At 55.3% G+C, this 26,194-nt stretch overlaps 3 protein-coding genes across 9 annotated transcripts; all 3 read right to left on the minus strand.

Annotated features, from left to right (window-relative positions):
* Positions 1 to 8,331: 8,331 nt before the first annotated feature.
* Positions 8,332 to 11,532, minus strand: LOC140691880 (melanoma-associated antigen 8-like). Of its 4 annotated transcripts, none has more exons than XM_072956215.1 (4): positions 11,438 to 11,532; positions 9,857 to 9,947; positions 9,637 to 9,705; positions 8,332 to 9,562 (listed from the first exon to the last, which is right to left on the minus strand). In XM_072956215.1, the coding sequence occupies exon 4, from the start codon at positions 9,482 to 9,484 to the stop codon at positions 8,456 to 8,458; it is 1,029 nt and encodes a 342-aa protein (XP_072812316.1). In that variant the 5' UTR covers positions 9,485 to 9,562; positions 9,637 to 9,705; positions 9,857 to 9,947; positions 11,438 to 11,532; the 3' UTR covers positions 8,332 to 8,455. The 4 variants fall into 4 exon arrangements, with proteins under 4 accessions (XP_072812316.1, XP_072812315.1, XP_072812318.1 ...); XM_072956214.1 differs by lacking the exon at positions 11,438 to 11,532 and adding an exon at positions 10,839 to 10,983; XM_072956217.1 differs by lacking the exon at positions 11,438 to 11,532 and adding an exon at positions 10,502 to 10,709.
* Positions 11,533 to 15,566: 4,034 nt separating this feature from the next.
* On the minus strand, positions 15,567 to 17,353 carry LOC140691808 (melanoma-associated antigen 8-like). Its single transcript, XM_072955942.1, has 4 exons — positions 17,200 to 17,353; positions 16,968 to 17,058; positions 16,748 to 16,816; positions 15,567 to 16,673 (listed from the first exon to the last, which is right to left on the minus strand). Exon 4 carries the CDS (start codon positions 16,593 to 16,595, stop codon positions 15,567 to 15,569), a length of 1,029 nt encoding a protein of 342 aa, XP_072812043.1. The 5' UTR covers positions 16,596 to 16,673; positions 16,748 to 16,816; positions 16,968 to 17,058; positions 17,200 to 17,353.
* A 5,191-nt stretch (positions 17,354 to 22,544) lies between these two features.
* Positions 22,545 to 25,769, minus strand: LOC140691866 (melanoma-associated antigen 8-like). Of its 4 annotated transcripts, none has more exons than XM_072956163.1 (4): positions 25,649 to 25,769; positions 24,078 to 24,168; positions 23,858 to 23,926; positions 22,545 to 23,783 (listed from the first exon to the last, which is right to left on the minus strand). In XM_072956163.1, the coding sequence occupies exon 4, from the start codon at positions 23,703 to 23,705 to the stop codon at positions 22,677 to 22,679; it is 1,029 nt and encodes a 342-aa protein (XP_072812264.1). In that variant the 5' UTR covers positions 23,706 to 23,783; positions 23,858 to 23,926; positions 24,078 to 24,168; positions 25,649 to 25,769; the 3' UTR covers positions 22,545 to 22,676. The 4 variants fall into 4 exon arrangements, with proteins under 4 accessions (XP_072812264.1, XP_072812263.1, XP_072812265.1 ...); XM_072956162.1 differs by lacking the exon at positions 25,649 to 25,769 and adding an exon at positions 25,050 to 25,194; XM_072956164.1 differs by lacking the exon at positions 25,649 to 25,769 and adding an exon at positions 24,712 to 24,918.
* Between the last annotated feature and the right edge of the window lie 425 nt (positions 25,770 to 26,194).

The raw sequence follows: 26,194 nt of genomic DNA on the forward strand, positions 1-26,194 counted from the left end.
AATAACGTTTTCGATCCATCTCCTAAAACAAAGGAAATAAAAGGAAAAATAAACAGCGGGGACCTAATTATACTTAAAAGCTTCTGCACAGCAAAGGAATCCACTGACTAAATAAAAAAAACAACCTACTGAAGGGGAGAAAATATTTGCAAATGATACAACTGACAAGGGAGCAATAACCACCATATATAAACAGCTCATACAATTCAACATCAAAAAGACAAATGACCCAACTAAAAACGGGCAGAACAACAGAATAGACATCTGTCCAAAGAGGAAATGCAGGTGGCCTGCAGGCACGTGAAAAGATGCTCAGTATAACTAATCATCTGGGAAATGCAAACCAAAACCACAATGAGATATCACCTCATACCTGTCAGAATGGCTACCTTCAAAAAGAACGCGAAGAGCAAATGTTGGCGAAGATGTGGAGAAAAGGGATCCCTCCTACACTGTTGGTGCGGATGTGAATTGGTGTGGCCATTGTGGAAAACAGTATGCCGTTTCTCACAAAACTAAAAATAGAACCACCAAGTGACCCAGCAATTCCATTCCTGGGTATATATCTCAAAAAAAAAAAAAGATACTAATTTGAAAAGATACACGCACCCAATATTCATAGCAGCGTTATCTACAATTGCCAAGATGTGGAAGGAACCTAAATGTCCATCAGCAGATGAATGGATACACACAAACACACACACACACACACACACATACGGAATACTAGTCAGCCATAAAAAACAAAATTTTGCCGTTTGCAGCAACATGGATGGACTTGGAGGACATTATGCTAAGTGAAATAAATCAGACAGAGAAAGACAAATACTGTATGGTATCAGTTTATACGTGGACTCTAAAAAATACAACAAACTAGTGACTATAACAAAGAAGCAGACTCATAGAGAACAAACTAGTGATTACAAGGGGGGAGGGGGGAGGGGCAATATCGGGGTGAGGGAGCGGGAGGTCCAAACTATTGGGTGTAAGCAAGGTTCAAGAACGTATTGCACAACAAGGGGTATATAACCGATATTTTCTCAGAACTGTAAATGAAATGTAATCTTTAAAAAAACTGTATAATAAAATAAAGTATATTGATATTTATTAAAAGGAATAACATCTGAAGCATCACTAAGGGAAATGAAGATGAATTTCCATATCATTGTAGAGAACAGGAGCCCAGAGATGCTGTACACCGTGTTCCCCCCACCGGCCCTGGCCCTCACTACCTAAAAGGCTGACTGCTTGCTCTTCAGACACACAGTGAAGAGTCAGCCTCACTTCCTGCCCGGCGGGAGAAGCTGCCGGACAGGGGCCTAGAAGGAGCCCAGCTGCAAGTCTGCCTCAGGCCCCCTCTTCCTCATCACTCACTCGCTCTTCAGACAGGGATGGGAAAGAACTGGGACCCCTTCTATTGACCCTGAGGAAATGTTCCAGGACTTGCAGCTTGCTGGTCTCCGTGTAGGCCCGGGGACCCCACAGGAACTCGTAGCGAGCGGGATCACTGTTGGCCACCTGCCGGTACTCCACGTACCCCTCCTGCACCCACACGTTGGTGATGAGTTCCCTGGGCTCCCCGTAGATGAAGTGCTCCCTCCCAGCACACAGCCCCATCTTGCTAAGTGCTCGCCAGACTGCCTCCTCAGGAGCAAAGTTGCCCTCCAGGACAATCACACCCAGAAGTATCACCAGGAGGCCAGTGTTGGGCATGCTCTGCCCGTCGTCCTGCATGCCATCGTAGGTGAGGCCCAGGGTGGGGACCAGGACATACAAGTGCTCCCTGGGGGCCACCTCCTTCACATCCACCCCAAAGACCAGCTGCAGACACTCAGAGGCTTGGCTCAAGACCACAGGGAAGTGGTCCTGGTCATCTCTGAGGACCGCATTCAGCATTTCCTCTTTTGAGGTCGGCTGCTTTGTGCGGTACTTGTGGAGCAGGAAGCCCATCCGTTCAGCCATCATCAAATTCATTTCAGCCAGCATCTTGGAGCTTGGACTCGGCATCTGCCGGGTCCTGCCCGGAGCTGGGCCCCTCCTCTCCTTGGTTTCTGAGGCCATTGTCTTCCGACTGGCTCCATGGAGGGGCTGCCACGGCTGTGGGGGAGGGGCAGACACCCTGAGGGCTCTGCGTGGGACTGGGTGTCCCAGAATCAGCCGCCTCCTCGCCAGTGCCCAGGAACAGGACTGAGTAGGAAGACGACGAGGAGGAGGAGGAGGGAGACAACGGGGATGCGCCGCCTTCCTCCTCCTCCTCGTCCTCCTCCTCCTCGTCCTCCTCCTCCTCCTCCACCCAAATGTCCTGCTCATCCATGGAATCCTCAGCCGCTCTTGGGTCCTTAAAGTCGGCTTCAGTGTGGTGGAGGTCACGCATCTGAACGGGAGGCACGGTGAGTGGTGTCGGGCAGCTGAGAGGAGCGAGGCCAGGGGTGACAGATGGGGACCCACGGGCCTGGGGAAGAAAGGGAGTGTCAGCGGCCCGGGCTGAGAAACCCACCCTGGGGGGCTCTGACAAAGGCCACTTACAGGTCTCCTCTCCAGGGGTGCCCTCGGCCTCACAGGGGCTCTCCTCCTGGTGGACGGTCGTCTGTGAACCTGACGGGGGAAGTAAGGCAGCTCCTCAGGGTGCAGCCGGCACAGCCCGAGGCTTTGGGGGCGACAGGGGGTGGGTGGAGTGGACGTTGGCGTCGTGGGGTCCCCTCTGTTCCAGGAGCCCCCGGGCACACACTCAGGGCCCACACCTCACATTCAGTCCTGACACTGCCGGCCTCCTGTGCTCTGTGACCCGAGGACACGTGTCTCAGACCTAGGCCTTCACCTCCCGGTGTCTGGAGCCCCTGGGAGAGAAAGGAGGGGAGACCTGGGGTCTACACTGTGGCACAGCCCTGGACCCGCGTGCTGGCAGCAGGCCTGGGCTCTGGCAGGTTCCCACTCTTCTAGGGTGGGAGGTCCTCTCCGCGCTAACTCAGGGTCCTCACCGTGACTCCAAGCGGGACCTGGGATTCTGCGCTCCAACCACCTGAGGGCCCCATCCTGATAGTAAGTCCCCGGTCTCTCTGAGCCCTGGATGCGGAAGTCAGGACACACCACGTGTGCTCATCCCGCCTGGGGGCCTCCCAGGGCTGACAGCAGGGGCAGGATCGGTTGCGTCCCCTCTGTTCTGGGGTTTCTGGTCCCCTCACTCCTCCCTCAGGGTCCTCCCCTTGACTCCTGGCAGGAGCTGAGATTCCCCCCTCAGCCCACCTGAGGCCCCGCCCGTCATTCCGGGACGCCAGTCCTTCCGAGACCCGCATTTCAGGAACTGCTGCCCGAGGTCCTCCCGCCCCATGGTCTCCCAGGACTGGCTCTGTTCTGGAGTCCAGGGTCCCTGAATGCTAACTCGCGGTCGGCACCTTCACTCCCAGGCGGCCCTGAGATTCTCTCCTCCGCAGACCTGAGGCCCCCGCCCTTTCACTATGTCCCCAGTCTGTCTGAGACTCGGATGCGGAAGTCAGGACAAACCACGTGGGCCTGTCCTCCCCTCGGGCCGCTGGACGGCTGAAAGCAAGGGCGCCTTTCTGTGGGGTGGCCACTTTTCTGGGTTCAGGGGCCCCTCCTTCCTCCTTCAGGGTCCTCACTTTGACTCAGGCGGCATGTAGCCTCCCCTTGGAACCCCCGAGGCCCCGCCCCTCATCCCAGGACCCCAGTCCCTCTGAGGCCCGGATGGCAGGAAATGCCGCCGGTGCTCACCCTGCCCCAAGGCCTCCAAGCCCCAACACTGTCCCGGGGTGCAGGAATCCTCCGTTCTCCCTCGGGGTCCTCACTTTGACTCAGGCGGCATGTAGCCTCCCCTTGGAACCCCCGAAGCCACGCCCCTCATCCCAGGACCCCAGTCCCTCCGAGACCCGGATGGCAGGAAATGCCGCCTGTGCTTGTTCCGACCTGTGGCCTCCCAGGACCGACTGTGTTTTGGGGTCCAGGGTCCTCACTGCTCGCTCACAGTCATCAGCTTCACTCCCAGTGGGACCTTGGATTCTCTCCTCTGCAGATCTGAGGGTCCCCCCACCCCCCATCTCACACTAAGTCCCCGGTCTCTCTGAGACCAGGGTGCCGCAGTCAGGACACAACACGTGGGCCCGTCCTGCCCTCGGGCCTCCGGACAGCTGCTAGCAAGGTTCCCTGTCTGTGGGATGGCCTCTTTCCCGGGTTCGGGGAGCCCTCAGTTCTCCCTCACGGTCCTCACTTAGGCGTCATGTCGTCTAGCCTCTGGCCACCCGAGGCCCCGCCCCTCACCCCAGGACCCCAGTCCCTCGGAGACCCGGGTGTCAGGAAATGCCGCCGGTGCTCACCCTGCCCCAAGGCCTCCAATGTCCAACACTGTCCCCGGGTGCAGGAATCCTCCGTTGTCCCTCGGGGTCCTCACTTTGACTCAGGAAGCATGTAGCCTCCCCTTGGAACCCCCGAAGCCACGCCCCTCATCCCAGGACCACAGTCCCTCCGAGACCCGGATGTCAGGAAGTCAAGGCCCCACGAGTGCTCATCACACGCAGGCCCTCCCAGGGCTGACAGCAGGGGAGGGATCTGTTTGGCCACTTCTGTCCTCCGTCAGGGTCCTCAGCTTCAGCCCTGGCGGTTGCTGGGACGCCCCCTTGTTGACCCGAGCCCACACCCTCACACCAAGGCCCTCACTGCCCAGAGACCCCCAGGGGAGTCTGTGGACTCACATCAGGCCACCAAGCCCAGGGCTTCCCAGGACCGTGGACGCCAGGGGCTGAGATGGATTCCCCGGGGGTCCCTCAGCCCTCCCTCTGCTCCCCACCTGGGCTCCAGGCTGGGCCTGGGCCCCTCCCTCTGCCCACCTCAGTTTGATCCCCTTGGACCCAGGCCCCTCCACAGCCTGGACCCCCGAGAGGGAAGCGGGGGTGGGGGTTGGGGCACTGATCCCCGCCACCCTGCCTGCGGTCTCCCAGGGCTGACAGCGGAACCGACCTGGATTTATCCTGTTCCATTGATCTGTGTCCCTCCACACGGTTCCACCTTGACTCCTGGCAGCGCTGGGCTCCTTCCCTGTGCAGACCTGAAGCCGGCCTCCCTCACCCAGGCCCTCACCTCTCTCACCCCCCAGGGAGGGGGCATCAGCGCCCGTCAGATCCGGACCCCGTGCCCGGGGCTCTCCCAGGGCTGTCGGGGGGGCCGGAGGTGGATTCCCTGTTTGGAATTCAGCCTCGGTGGGTGTTTCCTCCCTGCGATTTCCAGGACCATTCCTCATCTATGGCTTTGGATTCTGACCATCGAGGGGAGCTGACCCATCAGTGTAAGTGTCCAGCAGACAGTTTCCAAGAACACACCCCAGTAAATCCTACCCCAAGTTTGGGGCGGTTTCCAAACCTCTTCAACTATATATGCCAAGACTGAGTACACTGTGAGCCACATTAAACGCCACTCCTCCCTGCAGTTGGAGCATTCTGAGTGTTCTAGCAGCTCAGGCAGGATAAGCAGGTCTCTAAGCATCCCTGAACAAAGTACACCTTCCCTTCTCGCCCAGGAGATGTATCCACGATCCCAGAGGGCTTCTCAGAGCAATCTCCCACCTGACACGTTCCTCTCACCACTAACAAGTGCCGTCTGCACGTCTGCCTGCCGCCAACACCCAGCTTCATTACCATCACCTCCCACAGAAGGAGCCCCGCCCTCCCCCCACCCCAGCTTCCCAAAGCCCTGAACTGCCCTGGCGCTGGGCACTTACACTTGGGTGCTCTCTCCCGGACCCCCACCCCCTCGCCCTATTTTCCTTTGCCCTATGGGACTCAGGAGACATGTCACCAACTTCCCGATGTGACTGCGGCTCCTAGACTATCCTAGGTGTGGGCTGTCCTGCTTTTCCGAGTGTCCCCACTGCTAACACCGAGCCCTCCAGAGAGCAGAGGCTCGGTGTACGTCTGCGGATGAACTGAGATGGTGAGCAGGGATCCTATTGATTCAGGTTGCCTTTCTCCTCCTTTCTTAACTGAGCCAGACAAATCCAGGTTATACACACATAATTATAATTTTATAGACTGACAGAAGAAAAGGGAGGAGGAGCCAATAATTAACTATCTTTCACTTTTACTTCTCTCTCTCTTGACCCCACCGAGTTTAGTGCTGATCACTCTCACATTTCCAAGTAAATTTCTATTCCAGTGCGGTGTTATCTACTTTGGCATCGCGAAGTATGATGGAAGCTTTCCCAATTTGTTTTACAAAATAGCAAAACTCAGTCTTGAGCTGCATAAGTACCAATACATGCGTAATCAATATCATTCACAAACTAAGATACTGAAGCTTATTAAATATTATTATTAATATACAGAAATCTGTTGCATCTTATACACTAACAAAGGAGCATCAGAAAGAGAAATTAAGGAAACAATCCCATTTACCATCACATCAAAGAGAATAAAAAAATCTAGTACTAAAGCTAGCTAAGGAGACCAAAGACCTGTACTCCAATAACTACAAGACACTGATGTGAGAAGCTGAAGATGACACCAACAGATGGAAAGATACACCGTGTTCTTGGATTGGAAGAATCAGTGTTGTTGACCATACAACCCAGTGGCCGTACTACCCAAGGCAATCTACAGATTCAAAGCAATCCCTGTCAAAATAACAATGGCATTTTTCTCAGAACAAGAACCAATAACTTAAAAAAGTGTACGGAAAAGGAAAAGAACCCCAATAGCTAAAACAATCTTGAGAATGAAGAACAGAGCGGGAGGAATCATGCTCCCTGACTTTAGACTATACTACAGAGCTGTAGTAATCAAAAGAGTGCGGTACTGGCCCCCAAACAGACACACAGATCAATGGAACAGGATAAAGAGGCGACAAGTAAACCCACACACTTACCGTCAATGAATCTACGACAAAGGAAGCAAGGATATTGAATGGAGAAAAGACAGTCTCTTCAATAAGTGGTTCTGGGAAAACTGGACAGCTACCTGTCAAAGAACGAACTTAGAACATTCTCTAACACCATACACAAAAATAAACTCAAGATAGATTAAAGATCTACATTCAAGACTGGATACTATAATACTCCTAGAGGAAAACATAGGCAGAACCCTCTCTGACGTAAATTACAGCAATAACGTTTTCGATCCATCTCCTAAAACAAAGGAAATAAAAGGAAAAATAAACAGCGGGGACCTAATTATACTTAAAAGCTTCTGCACAGCAAAGGAATCCACTGACTAAATAAAAAAAACAACCTACTGAAGGGGAGAAAATATTTGCAAATGATACAACTGACAAGGGAGCAATAACCACCATATATAAACAGCTCATACAATTCAACATCAAAAAGACAAATGACCCAACTAAAAACGGGCAGAACAACAGAATAGACATCTGTCCAAAGAGGAAATGCAGGTGGCCTGCAGGCACGTGAAAAGATGCTCAGTATAACTAATCATCTGGGAAATGCAAACCAAAACCACAATGAGATATCACCTCATACCTGTCAGAATGGCTACCTTCAAAAAGAACGCGAAGAGCAAATGTTGGCGAAGATGTGGAGAAAAGGGATCCCTCCTACACTGTTGGTGCGGATGTGAATTGGTGTGGCCATTGTGGAAAACAGTATGCCGTTTCTCACAAAACTAAAAGTAGAACCACCAAGTGACCCAGCAATTCCATTCCTGGGTATATATCTCAAAAAAAAAAAAGATACTAATTTGAAAAGATACACGCACCCAATATTCATAGCAGCGTTATCTACAATTGCCAAGATGTGGAAGGAACCTAAATGTCCATCAGCAGATGAATGGATACACACAAACACACACACACACACACACACACACATACGGAATACTAGTCAGCCATAAAAAACAAAATTTTGCCGTTTGCAGCAACATGGATGGACTTGGAGGACATTATGCTAAGTGAAATAAATCAGACAGAGAAAGACAAATACTGTATGATATCAGTTTATACGTGGACTCTAAAAAATACAACAAACTAGTGACTATAACAAAGAAGCAGACTCATAGAGAACAAACTAGTGATTACCAGGGGGGAGGGGGGAGGGGCAATATAGGGGTGAGGGAGCGGGAGGTCCAAACTATTGGGTGTAAGCAAGGTTCAAGAACGTATTGCACAACAAGGGGTATATAACCGATATTTTCTCAGAACTGTAAATGAAATGTAATCTTTAAAAAAACTGTATAATAAAATAAAGTATATTGATATTTATTAAAAGGAATAACATCTGAAGCATCACTAAGGGAAATGAAGATGAATTTCCATATCATTGTAGAGAACAGGAGCCCAGAGATGCTGTACACCGTGTTCCCCCCCGCCGGCCCTGGCCCTCACTACCTAAAAGGCTGACTGCTTGCTCTTCAGACACACAGTGAAGAGTCAGCCTCACTTCCTGCCCGGCGGGAGAAGCTGCCGGACAGGGGCCTAGAAGGAGCCCAGCTGCAAGTCTGCCTCAGGCCCCCTCTTCCTCATCACTCACTCGCTCTTCAGACAGGGATGGGAAAGAACTGGGACCCCTTCTATTGACCCTGAGGAAATGTTCCAGGACTTGCAGCTTGCTGGTCTCCGTGTAGGCCCGGGGACCCCACAGGAACTCGTAGCGAGCGGGATCGCTGTTGGCCACCTGCCGGTACTCCACGTACCCCTCCTGCACCCACACGTTGGTGATGAGTTCCCTGGGCTCCCCGTAGATGAAGTGCTCCCTCCCAGCACACAGCCCCATCTTGCTAAGTGCTCGCCAGACTGCCTCCTCAGGAGCAAAGTCGCCCTCCAGGACAATCACACCCAGAAGTATCACCAGGAGGCCAGTGTTGGGCATGCTCTGCCCGTTGTCCTGCATGCCATCGTAGGTGAGGCCCAGGGTGGGGACCAGGACATACAAGTGCTCCCTGGGGTCCACCTCCTTCACATCCACCCCAAAGACCAGCTGCAGACACTCAGAGGCTTGGCTCAAGACCACAGGGAAGTGGTCCTGGTCATCTCTGAGGACCGCATTCAGCATTTCCTCTTTTGAGGTCGGCTGCTTTGTGCGGTACTTGTGGAGCAGGAAGCCCATCAGTTCAGCCATCATTAAGTGTAATGCATCTTGGAGCCGGGACTCGGCATCTGCCGGGTCCTGCCCGGAGCTGGGCCCCTCCTCACCTTGGCTTCTGAGGCCATTGTCTTCCGACTGGCTCCATGGAGGGGCTGCCACGGCTGTGGGGGAGGGGCAGACACCCTGAGGGCTCTGCGTGGGACTGGGTGTCCCAGAATCAGCCGCCTCCTCGCCAGTGCCCAGGAACAGGACTGAGTAGGAAGACGACGAGGAGGAGGAGGAGGGAGACAACGGGGATGCGCCGCCTTCCTCCTCCTCCTCCTCCTCCTCGTCCTCCTCCTCCGCGTCCTCCTCCTCCTCCTCCACCCAAATGTCCTGCTCATCCATGGAATCCTCAGCCGCTCTTGGGTCCTTAAAGTCGGCTTCAGTGTGGTGGAGGTCACGCATCTGAACGGGAGGCACGGTGAGTGGTGTCGGGCAGCTGAGAGGAGCGAGGCCAGGGGTGACAGATGGGGACCCACGGGCCTGGGGAAGAAAGGGAGTGTCAGCGGCCCGGGCTGAGAAACCCACCCTGGGGGGCTCTGACAAAGGCCACTTACAGGTCTCCTCTCCAGGGGTGCCCTCGGCCTCACAGGGGCTCTCCTCCTGGTGGACGGTCGTCTGTGAACCTGACGGGGGAAGTAAGGCAGCTCCTCAGGGTGCAGCCGGCACAGCCCGAGGCTTTGGGGGCGACAGGGGGTGGGTGGAGTGGACGTTGGCGTCGTGGGGTCCCCTCTGTTCCAGGAGCCCCCGGGCACACACTCAGGGCCCACACCTCACCTTCAGTCCTGACACTGCCGGCCTCCTGTGCTCTGTGACCCGAGGACACGTGTCTCAGACCTAGGCCTTCACCTCCCGGTGTCTGGAGCCCCTGGGAGAGAAAGGAGGGGAGACCTGGGGTCTACACTGTGGCACAGCCCTGGACCCGCGTGCTGGCAGCAGGCCTGGGCTCTGGCAGGTTCCCACTCTTCTAGGGTGGGAGGTCCTCTCCGCGCTAACTCAGGGTCCTCACCGTGACTCCAAGCGGGACCTGGGATTCTGCGCTCCAACCACCTGAGGGCCCCATCCTGATAGTAAGTCCCCGGTCTCTCTGAGCCCTGGATGCGGAAGTCAGGACACACCACGTGTGCTCATCCCGCCTGGGGGCCTCCCAGGGCTGACAGCAGGGGCAGGATCGGTTGCGTCCCCTCTGTTCTGGGGTCTCTGGTACCCTCACTCCTCTCTCAGGGTCTTCAGCTTGACTCCTGGCAGGAGCTGAGATTCCCCCCTCAGCCCACCTGAGGCCCCGCCCGTCATTCCGTGACGCCAGTCCTTCCGAGACCCGCATTTCAGGAACTGCTGCCCGAGGTCCTCCCGCCCATGGTCTCCCAGGACTGACTCTGTTCTGGGGTCCAGGGTCCCTGAATGCTAAGTCGCGGTCGTCACCTTCACTCCCAGGCGGCCCTGAGATTCTCTCCTCCGCAGACCTGAGGCCCCCGCCCTTTCACTATGTCCCCAGTCTGTCTGAGACTCGGATGCGGAAGTCAGGACAAACCACGTGGGCCTGTCCTCCCCTCGGGCCGCCGGACGGCTGAAAGCAAGGGCGCCTTTCTGTGGGGTGGCCACTTTTCTGGGTTCAGGGGCCCCTCCTTCCTCCTTCAGGGTCCTTACTTTGACTCAGGTGGCATGTAGCCTCCCCTTGGAACCCCCGAGGCCCCGCCCCTCATCCCAGGACCCCAGTCCCTCCGAGACCCGGATGGCAGGAAATGCCGCCGGTGCTCACCCTGCCCCAAGGCCTCCAAGCCCCAACACTGTCCCGGGGTGCAGGAATCCTCCGTTCTCCCTCGGGGTCCTCACTTTGACTCAGGCGGCATGTAGCCTCCCCTTGGAACCCCCGAAGCCACGCCCCTCATCCCAGGACCCCAGTCCCTCCGAGACCCGGATGGCAGGAAATGCCGCCTGTGCTTGTTCCGACCTGTGGCCTCCCAGGACTGACTGTGTTTTGGGGTCCAGGGTCCTCACTGCTCGCTCACAGTCATCAGCTTCACTCCCAGTGGGACCTTGGATTCTCTCCTCTGCAGATCTGAGGGTCCCCCCACCCCCCATCTCACAATAAGTCCCCGGTCTCTCTGAGACCAGGGTGCCGCAGTCAGGACACAACACGTGGGCCCGTCCTGCCCTCGGGCCTCCGGACAGCTGCTAGCAAGGTTCCCTGTCTGTGGGATGGCCTCTTTTCCGGGTTCGGGGAGCCCTCAGTTCTCCCTCACGGTCGTCACTTAGGCGTCATGTCGTCTAGCCTCTGGCCACCCGAGGCCCCGCCCCTCACCCCAGGACCCCAGTTCCTCGGAGACCCGGGTGTCAGGAAATGCCGCCGGTGCTCACCCTGCCCCAAGGCCTCCAATGTCCAACACTGTCCCCGGGTGCAGGAATCCTCCGTTGTCCCTCGGGGTCCTCACTTTGACTCAGGAAGCATGTAGCCTCCCCTTGGAACCCCCGACGCCACGCCCCTCATCCCAGGACCACAGTCCCTCCGAGACCCGGATGTCAGGAAGTCAAGGCCCCACGAGTGCTCATCACACGCAGGCCCTCCCAGGGCTGACAGCAGGGGAGGGATCTGTTTGGCCACTTCTGTCCTCCGTCAGGGTCCTCAGCTTCAGCCCTGGCGGTTGCTGGGACGCCCCCTTGTTGACCCGAGCCCACACCCTCACACCAAGGCCCTCACTGCCCAGAGACCCCCAGGGGAGTCTGTGGACTCACATCAGGCCACCAAGCCCAGGGCTTCCCAGGACCGTGGACGCCAGGGGCTGAGATGGATTCCCCGGGGGTCCCTCAGCCCTCCCTCTGCTCCCCACCTGGGCTCCAGGCTGGGCCTGGGCCCCTCCCTCTGCCCACCTCAGTTTGCTCCCCTTGGACCCAGGCCCCTCCACAGCCTGGACCCCCGAGAGGGAAGCGGGGGTGGGGGTTGGGGCACTGATCCCCGCCACCCTGCCTGCGGTCTCCCAGGGCTGACAGCGGAACCGACCTGGATTTATCCTGTTCCATTGATCTGTGTCCCTCCACACGGTTCCACCTTGACTCCTGGCAGCGCTGGGCTCCTTCCCTGTGCAGACCTGAAGCCGGCCTCCCTCACCCAGGCCCTCACCTCTCTCACCCCCCAGGGAGGGGGCATCAGCGCCCGTCAGATCCGGACCCCGTGCCCGGGGCTCTCCCAGGGCTGTCGGGGGGGCCGGAGGTGGATTCCCTGTTTGGAATTCAGCCTCGGTGGGTGTTTCCTCCCTGCGATTTCCAGGACCATTCCTCATCTATGGCTTTGGATTCTGACCATCGAGGGGAGCTGACCCATCAGTGTAAGTGTCCAGCAGACAGTTTCCAAGAACACACCCCAGTAAATCCTACCCCAAGTTTGGGGCGGTTTCCAAACCTCTTCAACTATATATGCCAAGACTGAGTACACTGTGAGCCACATTAAACGCCACTCCTCCCTGCAGTTGGAGCATTCTGAGTGTTCTAGCAGCTCAGGCAGGATAAGCAGGTCTCTAAGCATCCCTGAACAAAGTACACCTTCCCTTCTCGCCCAGGAGATGTATCCACGATCCCAGAGGGCTTCTCAGAGCAATCTCCCACCTGACACGTTCCTCTCACCACTAACAAGTGCCGTCTGCACGTCTGCCTGCCGCCAACACCCAGCTTCATTACCATCACCTCCCACAGAAGGAGCCCCGCCCTCCCCCCACCCCAGCTTCCCAAAGCCCTGAACTGCCCTGGCGCTGGGCACTTACACTTGGGTGCTCTCTCCCGGACCCCCACCCCCTCGCCCTATTTTCCTTTGCCCTATGGGACTCAGGAGACATGTCACCAACTTCCCGATGTGACTGCGGCTCCTAGACTATCCTAGGTGTGGGCTGTCCTGCTTTTCCGAGTGTCCCCACTGCTAACACCGAGCCCTCCAGAGAGCAGAGGCTCGGTGTACGTCTGCGGATGAACTGAGATGGTGAGCAGGGATCCTATTGATTCAGGTTGCCTTTCTCCTCCTTTCTTAACTGAGCCAGACAAATCCAGGTTATACACACATAATTATAATTTTATAGACTGACAGAAGAAAAGGGATAAGGAGCCAATAATTAACTATCTTTCACTTTTACTTCTCTCTCTCTTGACCCCACCGAGTTTAGTGCTGATCACTCTCACATTTCCAAGTAAATTTCTATTCCAGTGCGGTGTTATCTACTTTGGCATCGCGAAGTATGATGGAAGCTTTCCCAATTTGTTTTACAAAATAGCAAAACTCAGTCTTGAGCTGCATAAGTACCAATACATGCGTAATCAATATCATTCACAAACTAAGATACTGAAGCTTATTAAATATTATTATTAATATACAGAAATCTGTTGCATCTTATACACTAACAAAGGAGCCATCAGAAAGAGAAATTAAGGAAACAATCCCATTTACCATCACATCAAAGAGAATAAAAAAATCTAGTACTAAAGCTAGCTAAGGAGACCAAAGACCTGTACTCCAATAACTACAAGACACTGATGTGAGAAGCTGAAGATGACACCAACAGATGGAAAGATACACCGTGTTCTTGGATTGGAAGAATCAGTGTTGTTGACCATACAACCCAGTGGCCGTACTACCCAAGGCAATCTACAGATTCAAAGCAATCCCTGTCAAAATAACAATGGCATTTTTCTCAGAACAAGAACCAATAACTTAAAAAAGTGTACGGAAAAGGAAAAGAACCCCAATAGCTAAAACAATCTTGAGAATGAAGAACAGAGCGGGAGGAATCATGCTCCCTGACTTTAGACTATACTACAGAGCTGTAGTAATCAAAAGAGTGCGGTACTGGCCCCCAAACAGACACACAGATCAATGGAACAGGATAAAGAGGTGACAAGTAAACCCACACACTTACCGTCAATGAATCTACGACAAAGGAAGCAAGGATATTGAATGGAGAAAAGACAGTCTCTTCAATAAGTGGTTCTGGGAAAACTGGACAGCTACCTGTCAAAGAACGAACTTAGAACATTCTCTAACACCATACACAAAAATAAACTCAAGATAGATTAAAGATCTACATTCAAGACTGGATACTATAATACTCCTAGAGGAAAACATGGGCAGAACCCTCTCTGACGTAAATTACAGCAATAACGTTTTCGATCCATCTCCTAAAACAAAGGAAATAAAAGGAAAAATAAACAGCGGGGACCTAATTATACTTAAAAGCTTCTGCACAGCAAAGGAATCCACTGACTAAATAAAAAAAAAACCTACTGAAGGGGAGAAAATATTTGCAAATGATACAACTGACAAGGGAGCAATAACCACCATATATAAACAGCTCATACAATTCAACATCAAAAAGACAAATGACCCAACTAAAAACGGGCAGAACAACAGAATAGACATCTGTCCAAAGAGGAAATGCAGGTGGCCTGCAGGCACGTGAAAAGATGCTCAGTATAACTAATCATCTGGGAAATGCAAACCAAAACCACAATGAGATATCACCTCATACCTGTCAGAATGGCTACCTTCAAAAAGAACGCGAAGAGCAAATGTTGGCGAAGATGTGGAGAAAAGGGATCCCTCCTACACTGTTGGTGCGGATGTGAATTGGTGTGGCCATTGTGGAAAACAGTATGTCGTTTCTCACAAAACTAAAAATAGAACCACCAAGTGACCCAGCAATTCCATTCCTGGGTATATATCTCAAAAAAAAAAAAGATACTAATTTGAAAAGATACACGCACCCAATATTCATAGCAGCGTTATCTACAATTGCCAAGATGTGGAAGGAACCTAAATGTCCATCAGCAGATGAATGGATACACACAAACACACACACACACACACACACACACACATACGGAATACTAGTCAGCCATAAAAAACAAAATTTTGCCGTTTGCAGCAACATGGATGGACTTGGAGGACATTATGCTAAGTGAAATAAATCAGACAGAGAAAGACAAATACTGTATGATATCAGTTTATACGTGGACTCTAAAAGATACAACAAACTAGTGACTATAACAAAGAAGCAGACTCATAGAGAACAAACTAGTGATTACCAGGGGGGAGGGGGGAGGGGCAATATAGGGGTGAGGGAGCGGGAGGTCCAAACTATTGGGTGTAAGCAAGGTTCAAGAACGTATTGCACAACAAGGGGTATATAACCGATATTTTCTCAGAACTGTAAATGAAATGTAATCTTTAAAAAAACTGTATAATAAAATAAAGTATATTGATATTTATTAAAAGGAATAACATCTGAAGCATCACTAAGGGAAATGAAGATGAATTTCCATATCATTGTAGAGAACAGGAGCCCAGAGATGCTGTACACCGTGTTCCCCCCCACCGGCCCTGGCCCTCACTACCTAAAAGGCTGACTGCTTGCTCTTCAGACACACAGTGAAGAGTCAGCCTCACTTCCTGCCCGGCGGGAGAAGCTGCCGGACAGGGGCCTAGAAGGAGCCCAGCTGCAAGTCTGCCTCAGGCCCCCTCTTCCTCATCACTCACTCGCTCTTCAGACGGGGATGGGAAAGAACTGGGACCCCTTCTATTGACCCTGAGGAAATGTTCCAGGACTTGCAGCTTGCTGGTCTCCGTGTAGGCCCGGGGACCCCACAGGAACTCGTAGCGAGCGGGATCGCTGTTGGCCACCTGCCGGTACTCCACGTACCCCTCCTGCACCCACACGTTGGTGATGAGTTCCCTGGGCTCCCCGTAGATGAAGTGCTCCCTCCCAGCACACAGCCCCATCTTGCTAAGTGCTCGCCAGACTGCCTCCTCAGGAGCAAAGTCGCCCTCCAGGACAATCACACCCAGAAGTATCACCAGGAGGCCAGTGTTGGGCATGCTCTGCCCGTTGTCCTGCATGCCATCGTAGGTGAGGCCCAGGGTGGGGACCAGGACATACAAGTGCTCCCTGGGGTCCACCTCCTTCACATCCACCCCAAAGACCAGCTGCAGACACTCAGAGGCTTGGCTCAAGACCACAGGGAAGTGGTCCTGGTCATCTCTGAGGACCGCATTCAGCATTTCCTCTTTTGAGGTCGGCTGCTTTGTGCGGTACTTGTGGAGCAGGAAGCCCATCAGTTCAGCCATCATTAAGTGTAATGCATCTTGGAGCCGGGACTCGGCATCTGCCGGGTCCTGCCCGGAGCTGGGCCCCTCCTCACCTTGGCTTCTGAGGCCATTGTCTTCCGACTGGCTCCATGGAGGGGCTGCCACGGCTGTGGGGGAGGGGCAGACACCCTGAGGGCTCTGCGTGGGACTGGGTGTCCCAGAATCAGCCGCCTCCTCGCCAGTGCCCAGGAACAGGACTGAGTAGGAAGACGACGAGGAGGAGGAGGAGGGAGACAACGGGGATGCGCCGCCTTCCTCCTCCTCCTCCTCCTCCTCGTCCTCCTCCTCCGCGTCCTCCTCCTCCTCCTCCACCCAAATGTCCTGCTCATCCATGGAATCCTCAGCCGCTCTTGGGTCCTTAAAGTCGGCTTCAGTGTGGTGGAGGTCACGCATCTGAACGGGAGGCACGGTGAGTGGTGTCGGGCAGCTGAGAGGAGCGAGGCCAGGGGTGACAGATGGGGACCCACGGGCCTGGGGAAGAAAGGGAGTGTCAGCGGCCCGGGCTGAGAAACCCACCCTGGGGGGCTCTGACAAAGGCCACTTACAGGTCTCCTCTCCAGGGGTGCCCTCGGCCTCACAGGGGCTCTCCTCCTGGTGGACGGTCGTCTGTGAACCTGACGGGGGAAGTAAGGCAGCTCCTCAGGGTGCAGCCGGCACAGCCCGAGGCTTTGGGGGCGACAGGGGGTGGGTGGAGTGGACGTTGGCGTCGTGGGGTCCCCTCTGTTCCAGGAGCCCCCGGGCACACACTCAGGGCCCACACCTCACCTTCAGTCCTGACACTGCCGGCCTCCTGTGCTCTGTGACCCGAGGACACGTGTCTCAGACCTAGGCCTTCACCTCCCGGTGTCTGGAGCCCCTGGGAGAGAAAGGAGGGGAGACCTGGGGTCTACACTGTGGCACAGCCCTGGACCCGCGTGCTGGCAGCAGGCCTGGGCTCTGGCAGGTTCCCACTCTTCTAGGGTGGGAGGTCCTCTCCGCGCTAACTCAGGGTCCTCACCGTGACTCCAAGCGGGACCTGGGATTCTGCGCTCCAACCACCTGAGGGCCCCATCCTGATAGTAAGTCCCCGGTCTCTCTGAGCCCTGGATGCGGAAGTCAGGACACACCACGTGTGCTCATCCCGCCTGGGGGCCTCCCAGGGCTGACAGCAGGGGCAGGATCGGTTGCGTCCCCTCTGTTCTGGGGTTTCTGGTCCCCTCACTCCTCCCTCAGGGTCCTCCCCTTGACTCCTGGCAGGAGCTGAGATTCCCCCCTCAGCCCACCTGAGGCCCCGCCCGTCATTCCGGGACGCCAGTCCTTCCGAGACCCGCATTTCAGGAACTGCTGCCCGAGGTCCTCCCGCCCCATGGTCTCCCAGGACTGGCTCTGTTCTGGGGTCCAGGGTCCCTGAATGCTAACTCGCGGTCGTCACCTTCACTCCCAGGCGGCCCTGAGATTCTCTCCTCCGCAGACCTGAGGCCCCCGCCCTTTCACTATGTCACCAGTCTGTCTGAGACTCGGATGCGGAAGTCAGGACAAACCACGTGGGCCTGTCCTCCCCTCGGGCCGCCGGACGGCTGAAAGCAAGGGCGCCTTTCTGTGGGGTGGCCACTTTTCTGGGTTCAGGGGCCCCTCCTTCCTCCTTCAGGGTCCTCACTTTGACTCAGGCGGCATGTAGCCTCCCCTTGGAACCCCCGAGGCCCCGCCCCTCATCCCAGGACCCCAGTCCCTCTGAGGCCCGGATGGCAGGAAATGCCGCCGGTGCTCACCCTGCCCCAAGGCCTCCAAGCCCCAACACTGTCCCGGGGTGCAGGAATCCTCCGTTCTCCCTCGGGGTCCTCACTTTGACTCAGGCGGCATGTAGCCTCCCCTTGGAACCCCCGAAGCCACGCCCCTCATCCCAGGACCCCAGTCCCTCCGAGACCCGGACGGCAGGAAATGCCGCCTGTGCTTGTTCCGACCTGTGGCCTCCCAGGACCGACTGTGTTTTGGGGTCGAGGGTCCTCACTGCTCGCTCACAGTCATCAGCTTCACTCCCAGTGGGACCTTGGATTCTCTCCTCTGCAGATCTGAGGGTCCCCCCACCCCCCATCTCACAATAAGTCCCCGGTCTCTCTGAGACCAGGGTGCCGCAGTCAGGACACAACACGTGGGCCCGTCCTGCCCTCGGGCCTCCGGACAGCTGCTAGCAAGGTTCCCTGTCTGTGGGATGGCCTCTTTTCCGGGTTCGGGGAGCCCTCAGTTCTCCCTCACGGTCGTCACTTAGGCGTCATGTCGTCTAGCCTCTGGCCACCCGAGGCCCCGCCCCTCACCCCAGGACCCCAGTCCCTCGGAGACCCGGGTGTCAGGAAATGCCGCCGGTGCTCACCCTGCCCCAAGGCCTCCAATGTCCAACACTGTCCCCGGGTGCAGGAATCCTCCGTTGTCCCTCGGGGTCCTCACTTTGACTCAGGAAGCATGTAGCCTCCCCTTGGAACCCCCGAAGCCACGCCCCTCATCCCAGGACCACAGTCCCTCCGAGACCCGGATGTCAGGAAGTCAAGGCCCCACGAGTGCTCATCACACGCAGGCCCTCCCAGGGCTGACAGCAGGGGAGGGATCTGTTTGGCCACTTCTGTCCTCCGTCAGGGTCCTCAGCTTCAGCCCTGGCGGTTGCTGGGACGCCCCCTTGTTGACCCGAGCCCACACCCTCACACCAAGGCCCTCACTGCCCAGAGACCCCCAGGGGAGTCTGTGGACTCACATCAGGCCACCAAGCCCAGGGCTTCCCAGGACCGTGGACGCCAGGGGCTGAGATGGATTCCCCGGGGGTCCCTCAGCCCTCCCTCTGCTCCCCACCTGGGCTCCAGGCTGGGCCTGGGCCCCTCCCTCTGCCCACCTCAGTTTGCTCCCCTTGGACCCAGGCCCCTCCACAGCCTGGACCCCCGAGAGGGAAGCGGGGGTGGGGGTTGGGGCACTGATCCCCGCCACCCTGCCTGCGGTCTCCCAGGGCTGACAGCGGAACCGACCTGGATTTATCCTGTTCCATTGATCTGTGTCCCTCCACACGGTTCCACCTTGACTCCTGGCAGCGCTGGGCTCCTTCCCTGTGCAGACCTGAAGCCGGCCTCCCTCACCCAGGCCCTCACCTCTCTCACCCCCCAGGGAGGGGGCATCAGCGCCCGTCAGATCCGGACCCCGTGCCCGGGGCTCTCCCAGGGCTGTCGGGGGGGCCGGAGGTGGATTCCCTGTTTGGAATTCAGCCTCGGTGGGTGTTTCCTCCCTGCGATTTCCAGGACCATTCCTCATCTATGGCTTTGGATTCTGACCATCGAGGGGAGCTGACCCATCAGTGTAAGTGTCCAGCAGACAGTTTCCAAGAACACACCCCAGTAAATCCTACCCCAAGTTTGGGGCGGTTTCCAAACCTCTTCAACTATATATGCCAAGACTGAGTACACTGTGAGCCACATTAAACGCCACTCCTCCCTGCAGTTGGAGCATTCTGAGTGTTCTAGCAGCTCAGGCAGGATAAGCAGGTCTCTAAGCATCCCTGAACAAAGTACACCTTCCCTTCTCGCCCAGGAGATGTATCCACGATCCCAGAGGGCTTCTCAGAGCAATCTCCCACCTGACACGTTCCTCTCACCACTAACAAGTGCCGTCTGCACGTCTGCCTGCCGCCAACACCCAGCTTCATTACCATCACCTCCCACAGAAGGAGCCCCGCCCTCCCCCCACCCCAGCTTCCCAAAGCCCTGAACTGCCCTGGCGCTGGGCACTTACACTTGGGTGCTCTCTCCCGGACCCCCACCCCCTCGCCCTATTTTCCTTTGCCCTATGGGACTCAGGAGACATGTCACCAACTTCCCGATGTGACTGCGGCTCCTAGACTATCCTAGGTGTGGGCTGTCCTGCTTTTCCGAGTGTCCCCACTGCTAACACCGAGCCCTCCAGAGAGCAGAGGCTCGGTGTACGTCTGCGGATGAACTGAGATGGTGAGCAGGGATCCTATTGATTCAGGTTGCCTTTCTCCTCCTTTCTTAACTGAGCCAGACAAATCCAGGTTATACACACATAATTATAATTTTATAGACTGACAGAAGAAAAGGGAGGAGGAGCCAATAATTAACTATCTTTCACTTTTACTTCTCTCTCTCTTGACCCCACCGAGTTTAGTGATGATCACTCTCACATTTCCAAGTAAATTTCTATTCCAGTGCGGTGTTATCTACTTTGGCATCGCGAAGTATGATGGAAGCTTTCCCAATTTGTTTTACAAAATAGCAAAACTCAGTCTTGAGCTGCATAAGTACCAATACATGCGTAATCAATATCATTCACAAACTAAGATACTGAAGCTTATTAAATATTATTATTAATATACAGAAATCTGTTGCATCTTATACACTAACAAAGGAGCATCAGAAAGAGAAATTAAGGAAACAATCCCATTTACCATCACATCAAAGAGAATAAAAAAATCTAGTACTAAAGCTAGCTAAGGAGACCAAAGACCTGTACTCCAATAACTACAAGACACTGATGTGAGAAGCTGAAGATGACACCAACAGATGGAAAGATACACCGTGTTCTTGGATTGGAAGAATCAGTGTTGTTGACCATACAACCCAGTGGCCGTACTACCCAAGGCAATCTACAGATTCAAAGCAATCCCTGTCAAAATAACAATGGCATTTTTCTCAGAACAAGAACCAATAACTTAAAAAAGTGTACGGAAAAGGAAAAGAACCCCAATAGCTAAAACAATCTTGAGAATGAAGAACAGAGCGGGAGGAATCATGCTCCCTGACTTTAGACTATACTACAGAGCTGTAGTAATCAAAAGAGTGCGGTACTGGCCCCCAAACAGACACACAGATCAATGGAACAGGATAAAGAGGTGACAAGTAAACCCACACACTTACCGTCAATGAATCTACGACAAAGGAAGCAAGGATATTGAATGGAGAAAAGACAGTCTCTTCAATAAGTGGTTCTGGGAAAACTGGACAGCTACCTGTCAAAGAACGAACTTAGAACATTCTCTAACACCATACACAAAAATAAACTCAAGATAGATTAAAGATCTACATTCAAGACTGGATACTATAATACTCCTAGAGGAAAACATGGGCAGAACCCTCTCTGACGTAAATTACAGCAATAACGTTTTCGATCCATCTCCTAAAACAAAGGAAATAAAAGGAAAAATAAACAGCGGGGACCTAATTATACTTAAAAGCTTCTGCACAGCAAAGGAATCCACTGACTAAATAAAAAAAAAACCTACTGAAGGGGAGAAAATATTTGCAAATGATACAACTGACAAGGGAGCAATAACCACCATATATAAACAGCTCATACAATTCAACATCAAAAAGACAAATGACCCAACTAAAAACGGGCAGAACAACAGAATAGACATCTGTCCAAAGAGGAAATGCAGGTGGCCTGCAGGCACGTGAAAAGATGCTCAGTATAACTAATCATCTGGGAAATGCAAACCAAAACCACAATGAGATATCACCTCATACCTGTCAGAATGGCTACCTTCAAAAAGAACGCGAAGAGCAAATGTTGGCGAAGATGTGGAGAAAAGGGATCCCTCCTACACTGTTGGTGCGGATGTGAATTGGTGTGGCCATTGTGGAAAACAGTATGCCGTTTCTCACAAAACTAAAAATAGAACCACCAAGTGACCCAGCAATTCCATTCCTGGGTATATATCTCAAAAAAAAAAAAGATACTAATTTGAAAAGATACACGCACCCAATATTCATAGCAGCGTTATCTACAATTGCCAAGATGTGGAAGGAACCTAAATGTCCATCAGCAGATGAATGGATACACACAAACACACACACACACACACACACACACATACGGAATACTAGTCAGCCATTAAAAACAAAATTTTGCCGTTTGCAGCAACATGGATGGACTTGGAGGACATTATGCTAAGTGAAATAAATCAGACAGAGAAAGACAAATACTGTATGATATCAGTTTATACGTGGACTCTAAAAAATACAACAAACTAGTGACTATAACAAAGAAGCAGACTCATAGAGAACAAACTAGTGATTACCAGGGGGGAGGGGGGAGGGGCAATATAGGGGTGAGGGAGCGGGAGGTCCAAACTATTGGGTGTAAGCAAGGTTCAAGAACGTATTGCACAACAAGGGGTATATAACCGATATTTTCTCAGAACTGTAAATGAAATGTAATCTTTAAAAAAACTGTATAATAAAATAAAGTATATTGATATTTATTAAAAGGAATAACATCTGAAGCATCACTAAGGGAAATGAAGATGAATTTCCATATCATTGTAGAGAACAGGAGCCCAGAGATGCTGTACACCGTGTTCCCCCCCCGCCGGCCCTGGCCCTCACTACCTAAAAGGCTGACTGCTTGCTCTTCAGACACACAGTGAAGAGTCAGCCTCACTTCCTGCCCGGCGGGAGAAGCTGCCGGACAGGGGCCTAGAAGGAGCCCAGCTGCAAGTCTGCCTCAGGCCCCCTCTTCCTCATCACTCACTCGCTCTTCAGACAGGGATGGGAAAGAACTGGGACCCCTTCTATTGACCCTGAGGAAATGTTCCAGGACTTGCAGCTTGCTGGTCTCCGTGTAGGCCCGGGGACCCCACAGGAACTCGTAGCGAGCGGGATCGCTGTTGGCCACCTGCCGGTACTCCACGTACCCCTCCTGCACCCACACGTTGGTGATGAGTTCCCTGGGCTCCCCGTAGATGAAGTGCTCCCTCCCAGCACACAGCCCCATCTTGCTAAGTGCTCGCCAGACTGCCTCCTCAGGAGCAAAGTCGCCCTCCAGGACAATCACACCCAGAAGTATCACCAGGAGGCCAGTGTTGGGCATGCTCTGCCCGTCGTCCTGCATGCCATCGTAGGTGAGGCCCAGGGTGGGGACCAGGACATACAAGTGCTCCCTGGGGTCCACCTCCTTCACATCCACCCCAAAGACCAGCTGCAGACACTCAGAGGCTTGGCTCAAGACCACAGGGAAGTGGTCCTGGTCATCTCTGAGGACCGCATTCAGCATTTCCTCTTTTGAGGTCGGCTGCTTTGTGCGGTACTTGTGGAGCAGGAAGCCCATCAGTTCAGCCATCATTAAGTGTAATGCATCTTGGAGCCGGGACTCGGCATCTGCCGGGTCCTGCCCGGAGCTGGGCCCCTCCTCACCTTGGCTTCTGAGGCCATTGTCTTCCGACTGGCTCCATGGAGGGGCTGCCACGGCTGTGGGGGAGGGGCAGACACCCTGAGGGCTCTGCGTGGGACTGGGTGTCCCAGAATCAGCCGCCTCCTCGCCAGTGCCCAGGAACAGGACTGAGTAGGAAGACGACGAGGAGGAGGAGGAGGGAGACAACGGGGATGCGCCGCCTTCCTCCTCCTCCTCCTCCTCCTCGTCCTCCTCCTCCTCGTCCTCCTCCTCCTCCTCCACCCAAATGTCCTGCTCATCCATGGAATCCTCAGCCGCTCTTGGGTCCTTAAAGTCGGCTTCAGTGTGGTGGAGGTCACGCATCTGAACGGGAGGCACGGTGAGTGGTGTCGGGCAGCTGAGAGGAGCGAGGCCAGGGGTGACAGATGGGGACCCACGGGCCTGGGGAAGAAAGGGAGTGTCAGCGGCCCGGGCTGAGAAACCCACCCTGGGGGGCTCTGACAAAGGCCACTTACAGGTCTCCTCTCCAGGGGTGCCCTCGGCCTCACAGGGGCTCTCCTCCTGGTGGACGGTCGTCTGTGAACCTGACGGGGGAAGTAAGGCAGCTCCTCAGGGTGCAGCCGGCACAGCCCGAGGCTTTGGGGGCGACAGGGGGTGGGTGGAGTGGACGTTGGCGTCGTGGGGTCCCCTCTGTTCCAGGAGCCCCCGGGCACACACTCAGGGCCCACACCTCACCTTCAGTCCTGACACTGCCGGCCTCCTGTGCTCTGTGACCCGAGGACACGTGTCTCAGACCTAGGCCTTCACCTCCCGGTGTCTGGAGCCCCTGGGAGAGAAAGGAGGGGAGACCTGGGGTCTACACTGTGGCACAGCCCTGGACCCGCGTGCTGGCAGCAGGCCTGGGCTCTGGCAGGTTCCCACTCTTCTAGGGTGGGAGGTCCTCTCCGCGCTAACTCAGGGTCCTCACCGTGACTCCAAGCGGGACCTGGGATTCTGCGCTCCAACCACCTGAGGGCCCCATCCTGATAGTAAGTCCCCGGTCTCTCTGAGCCCTGGATGCGGAAGTCAGGACACACCACGTGTGCTCATCCCGCCTGGGGGCCTCCCAGGGCGTCCCCTGGGTTGCGTCCCCTCTGTTCTGGGGTCTCTGGTACCCTCACTCCTCTCTCAGGGTCTTCAGCTTGACTCCTGGCAGGAGCTGAGATTCCCCCCTCAGCCCACCTGAGGCCCCGCCCGTCATTCCGTGACGCCAGTCCTTCCGAGACCCGCATTTCAGGAACTGCTGCCCGAGGTCCTCCCGCCCATGGTCTCCCAGGACTGACTCTGTTCTGGGGTCCAGGGTCCCTGAATGCTAAGTCGCGGTCGTCACCTTCACTCCCAGGCGGCCCTGAGATTCTCTCCTCCGCAGACCTGAGGCCCCCGCCCTTTCACTATGTCCCCAGTCTGTCTGAGACTCGGATGCGGAAGTCAGGACAAACCACGTGGGCCTGTCCTCCCCTCGGGCCGCCGGACGGCTGAAAGCAAGGGCGCCTTTCTGTGGGGTGGCCACTTTTCTGGGTTCAGGGGCCCCTCCTTCCTCCTTCAGGGTCCTCACTTTGACTCAGGTGGCATGTAGCCTCCCCTTGGAACCCCCGAGGCCCCCGCCCCTCATCCCAGGACCCCAGTCCCTCTGAGGCCCGGATGGCAGGAAATGCCGCCGGTGCTCACCCTGCCCCAAGGCCTCCAAGCCCCAACACTGTCCCGGGGTGCAGGAATCCTCCGTTCTCCCTCGGGGTCCTCACTTTGACTCAGGCGGCATGTAGCCTCCCCTTGGAACCCCCGAAGCCACGCCCCTCATCCCAGGACCCCAGTCCCTCCGAGACCCGGATGGCAGGAAATGCCGCCTGTGCTTGTTCCGACCTGTGGCCTCCCAGGACTGACTGTGTTTTGGGGTCCAGGGTCCTCACTGCTCGCTCACAGTCATCAGCTTCACTCCCAGTGGGACCTTGGATTCTCTCCTCTGCAGATCTGAGGGTCCCCCCACCCCCCATCTCACAATAAGTCCCCGGTCTCTCTGAGACCAGGGTGCCGCAGTCAGGACACAACACGTGGGCCCGTCCTGCCCTCGGGCCTCCGGACAGCTGCTAGCAAGGTTCCCTGTCTGTGGGATGGCCTCTTTTCCGGGTTCGGGGAGCCCTCAGTTCTCCCTCACGGTCGTCACTTAGGCGTCATGTCGTCTAGCCTCTGGCCACCCGAGGCCCCGCCCCTCACCCCAGGACCCCAGTTCCTCGGAGACCCGGGTGTCAGGAAATGCCGCCGGTGCTCACCCTGCCCCAAGGCCTCCAATGTCCAACACTGTCCCCGGGTGCAGGAATCCTCCGTTGTCCCTCGGGGTCCTCACTTTGACTCAGGAAGCATGTAGCCTCCCCTTGGAACCCCCGAAGCCACGCCCCTCATCCCAGGACCACAGTCCCTCCGAGACCCGGATGTCAGGAAGTCAAGGCCCCACGAGTGCTCATCACACGCAGGCCCTCCCAGGGCTGACAGCAGGGGAGGGATCTGTTTGGCCACTTCTGTCCTCCGTCAGGGTCCTCAGCTTCAGCCCTGGCGGTTGCTGGGACGCCCCCTTGTTGACCCGAGCCCACACCCTCACACCAAGGCCCTCACTGCCCAGAGACCCCCAGGGGAGTCTGTGGACTCACATCAGGCCACCAAGCCCAGGGCTTCCCAGGACCGTGGACGCCAGGGGCTGAGATGGATTCCCCGGGGGTCCCTCAGCCCTCCCTCTGCTCCCCACCTGGGCTCCAGGCTGGGCCTGGGCCCCTCCCTCTGCCCACCTCAGTTTGCTCCCCTTGGACCCAGGCCCCTCCACA

Source organism: Vicugna pacos, chromosome X (assembly GCF_048564905.1).
Source record: "Vicugna pacos chromosome X, VicPac4, whole genome shotgun sequence".
Classification (NCBI taxonomy): Eukaryota; Metazoa; Chordata; class Mammalia; order Artiodactyla; family Camelidae; genus Vicugna; species Vicugna pacos.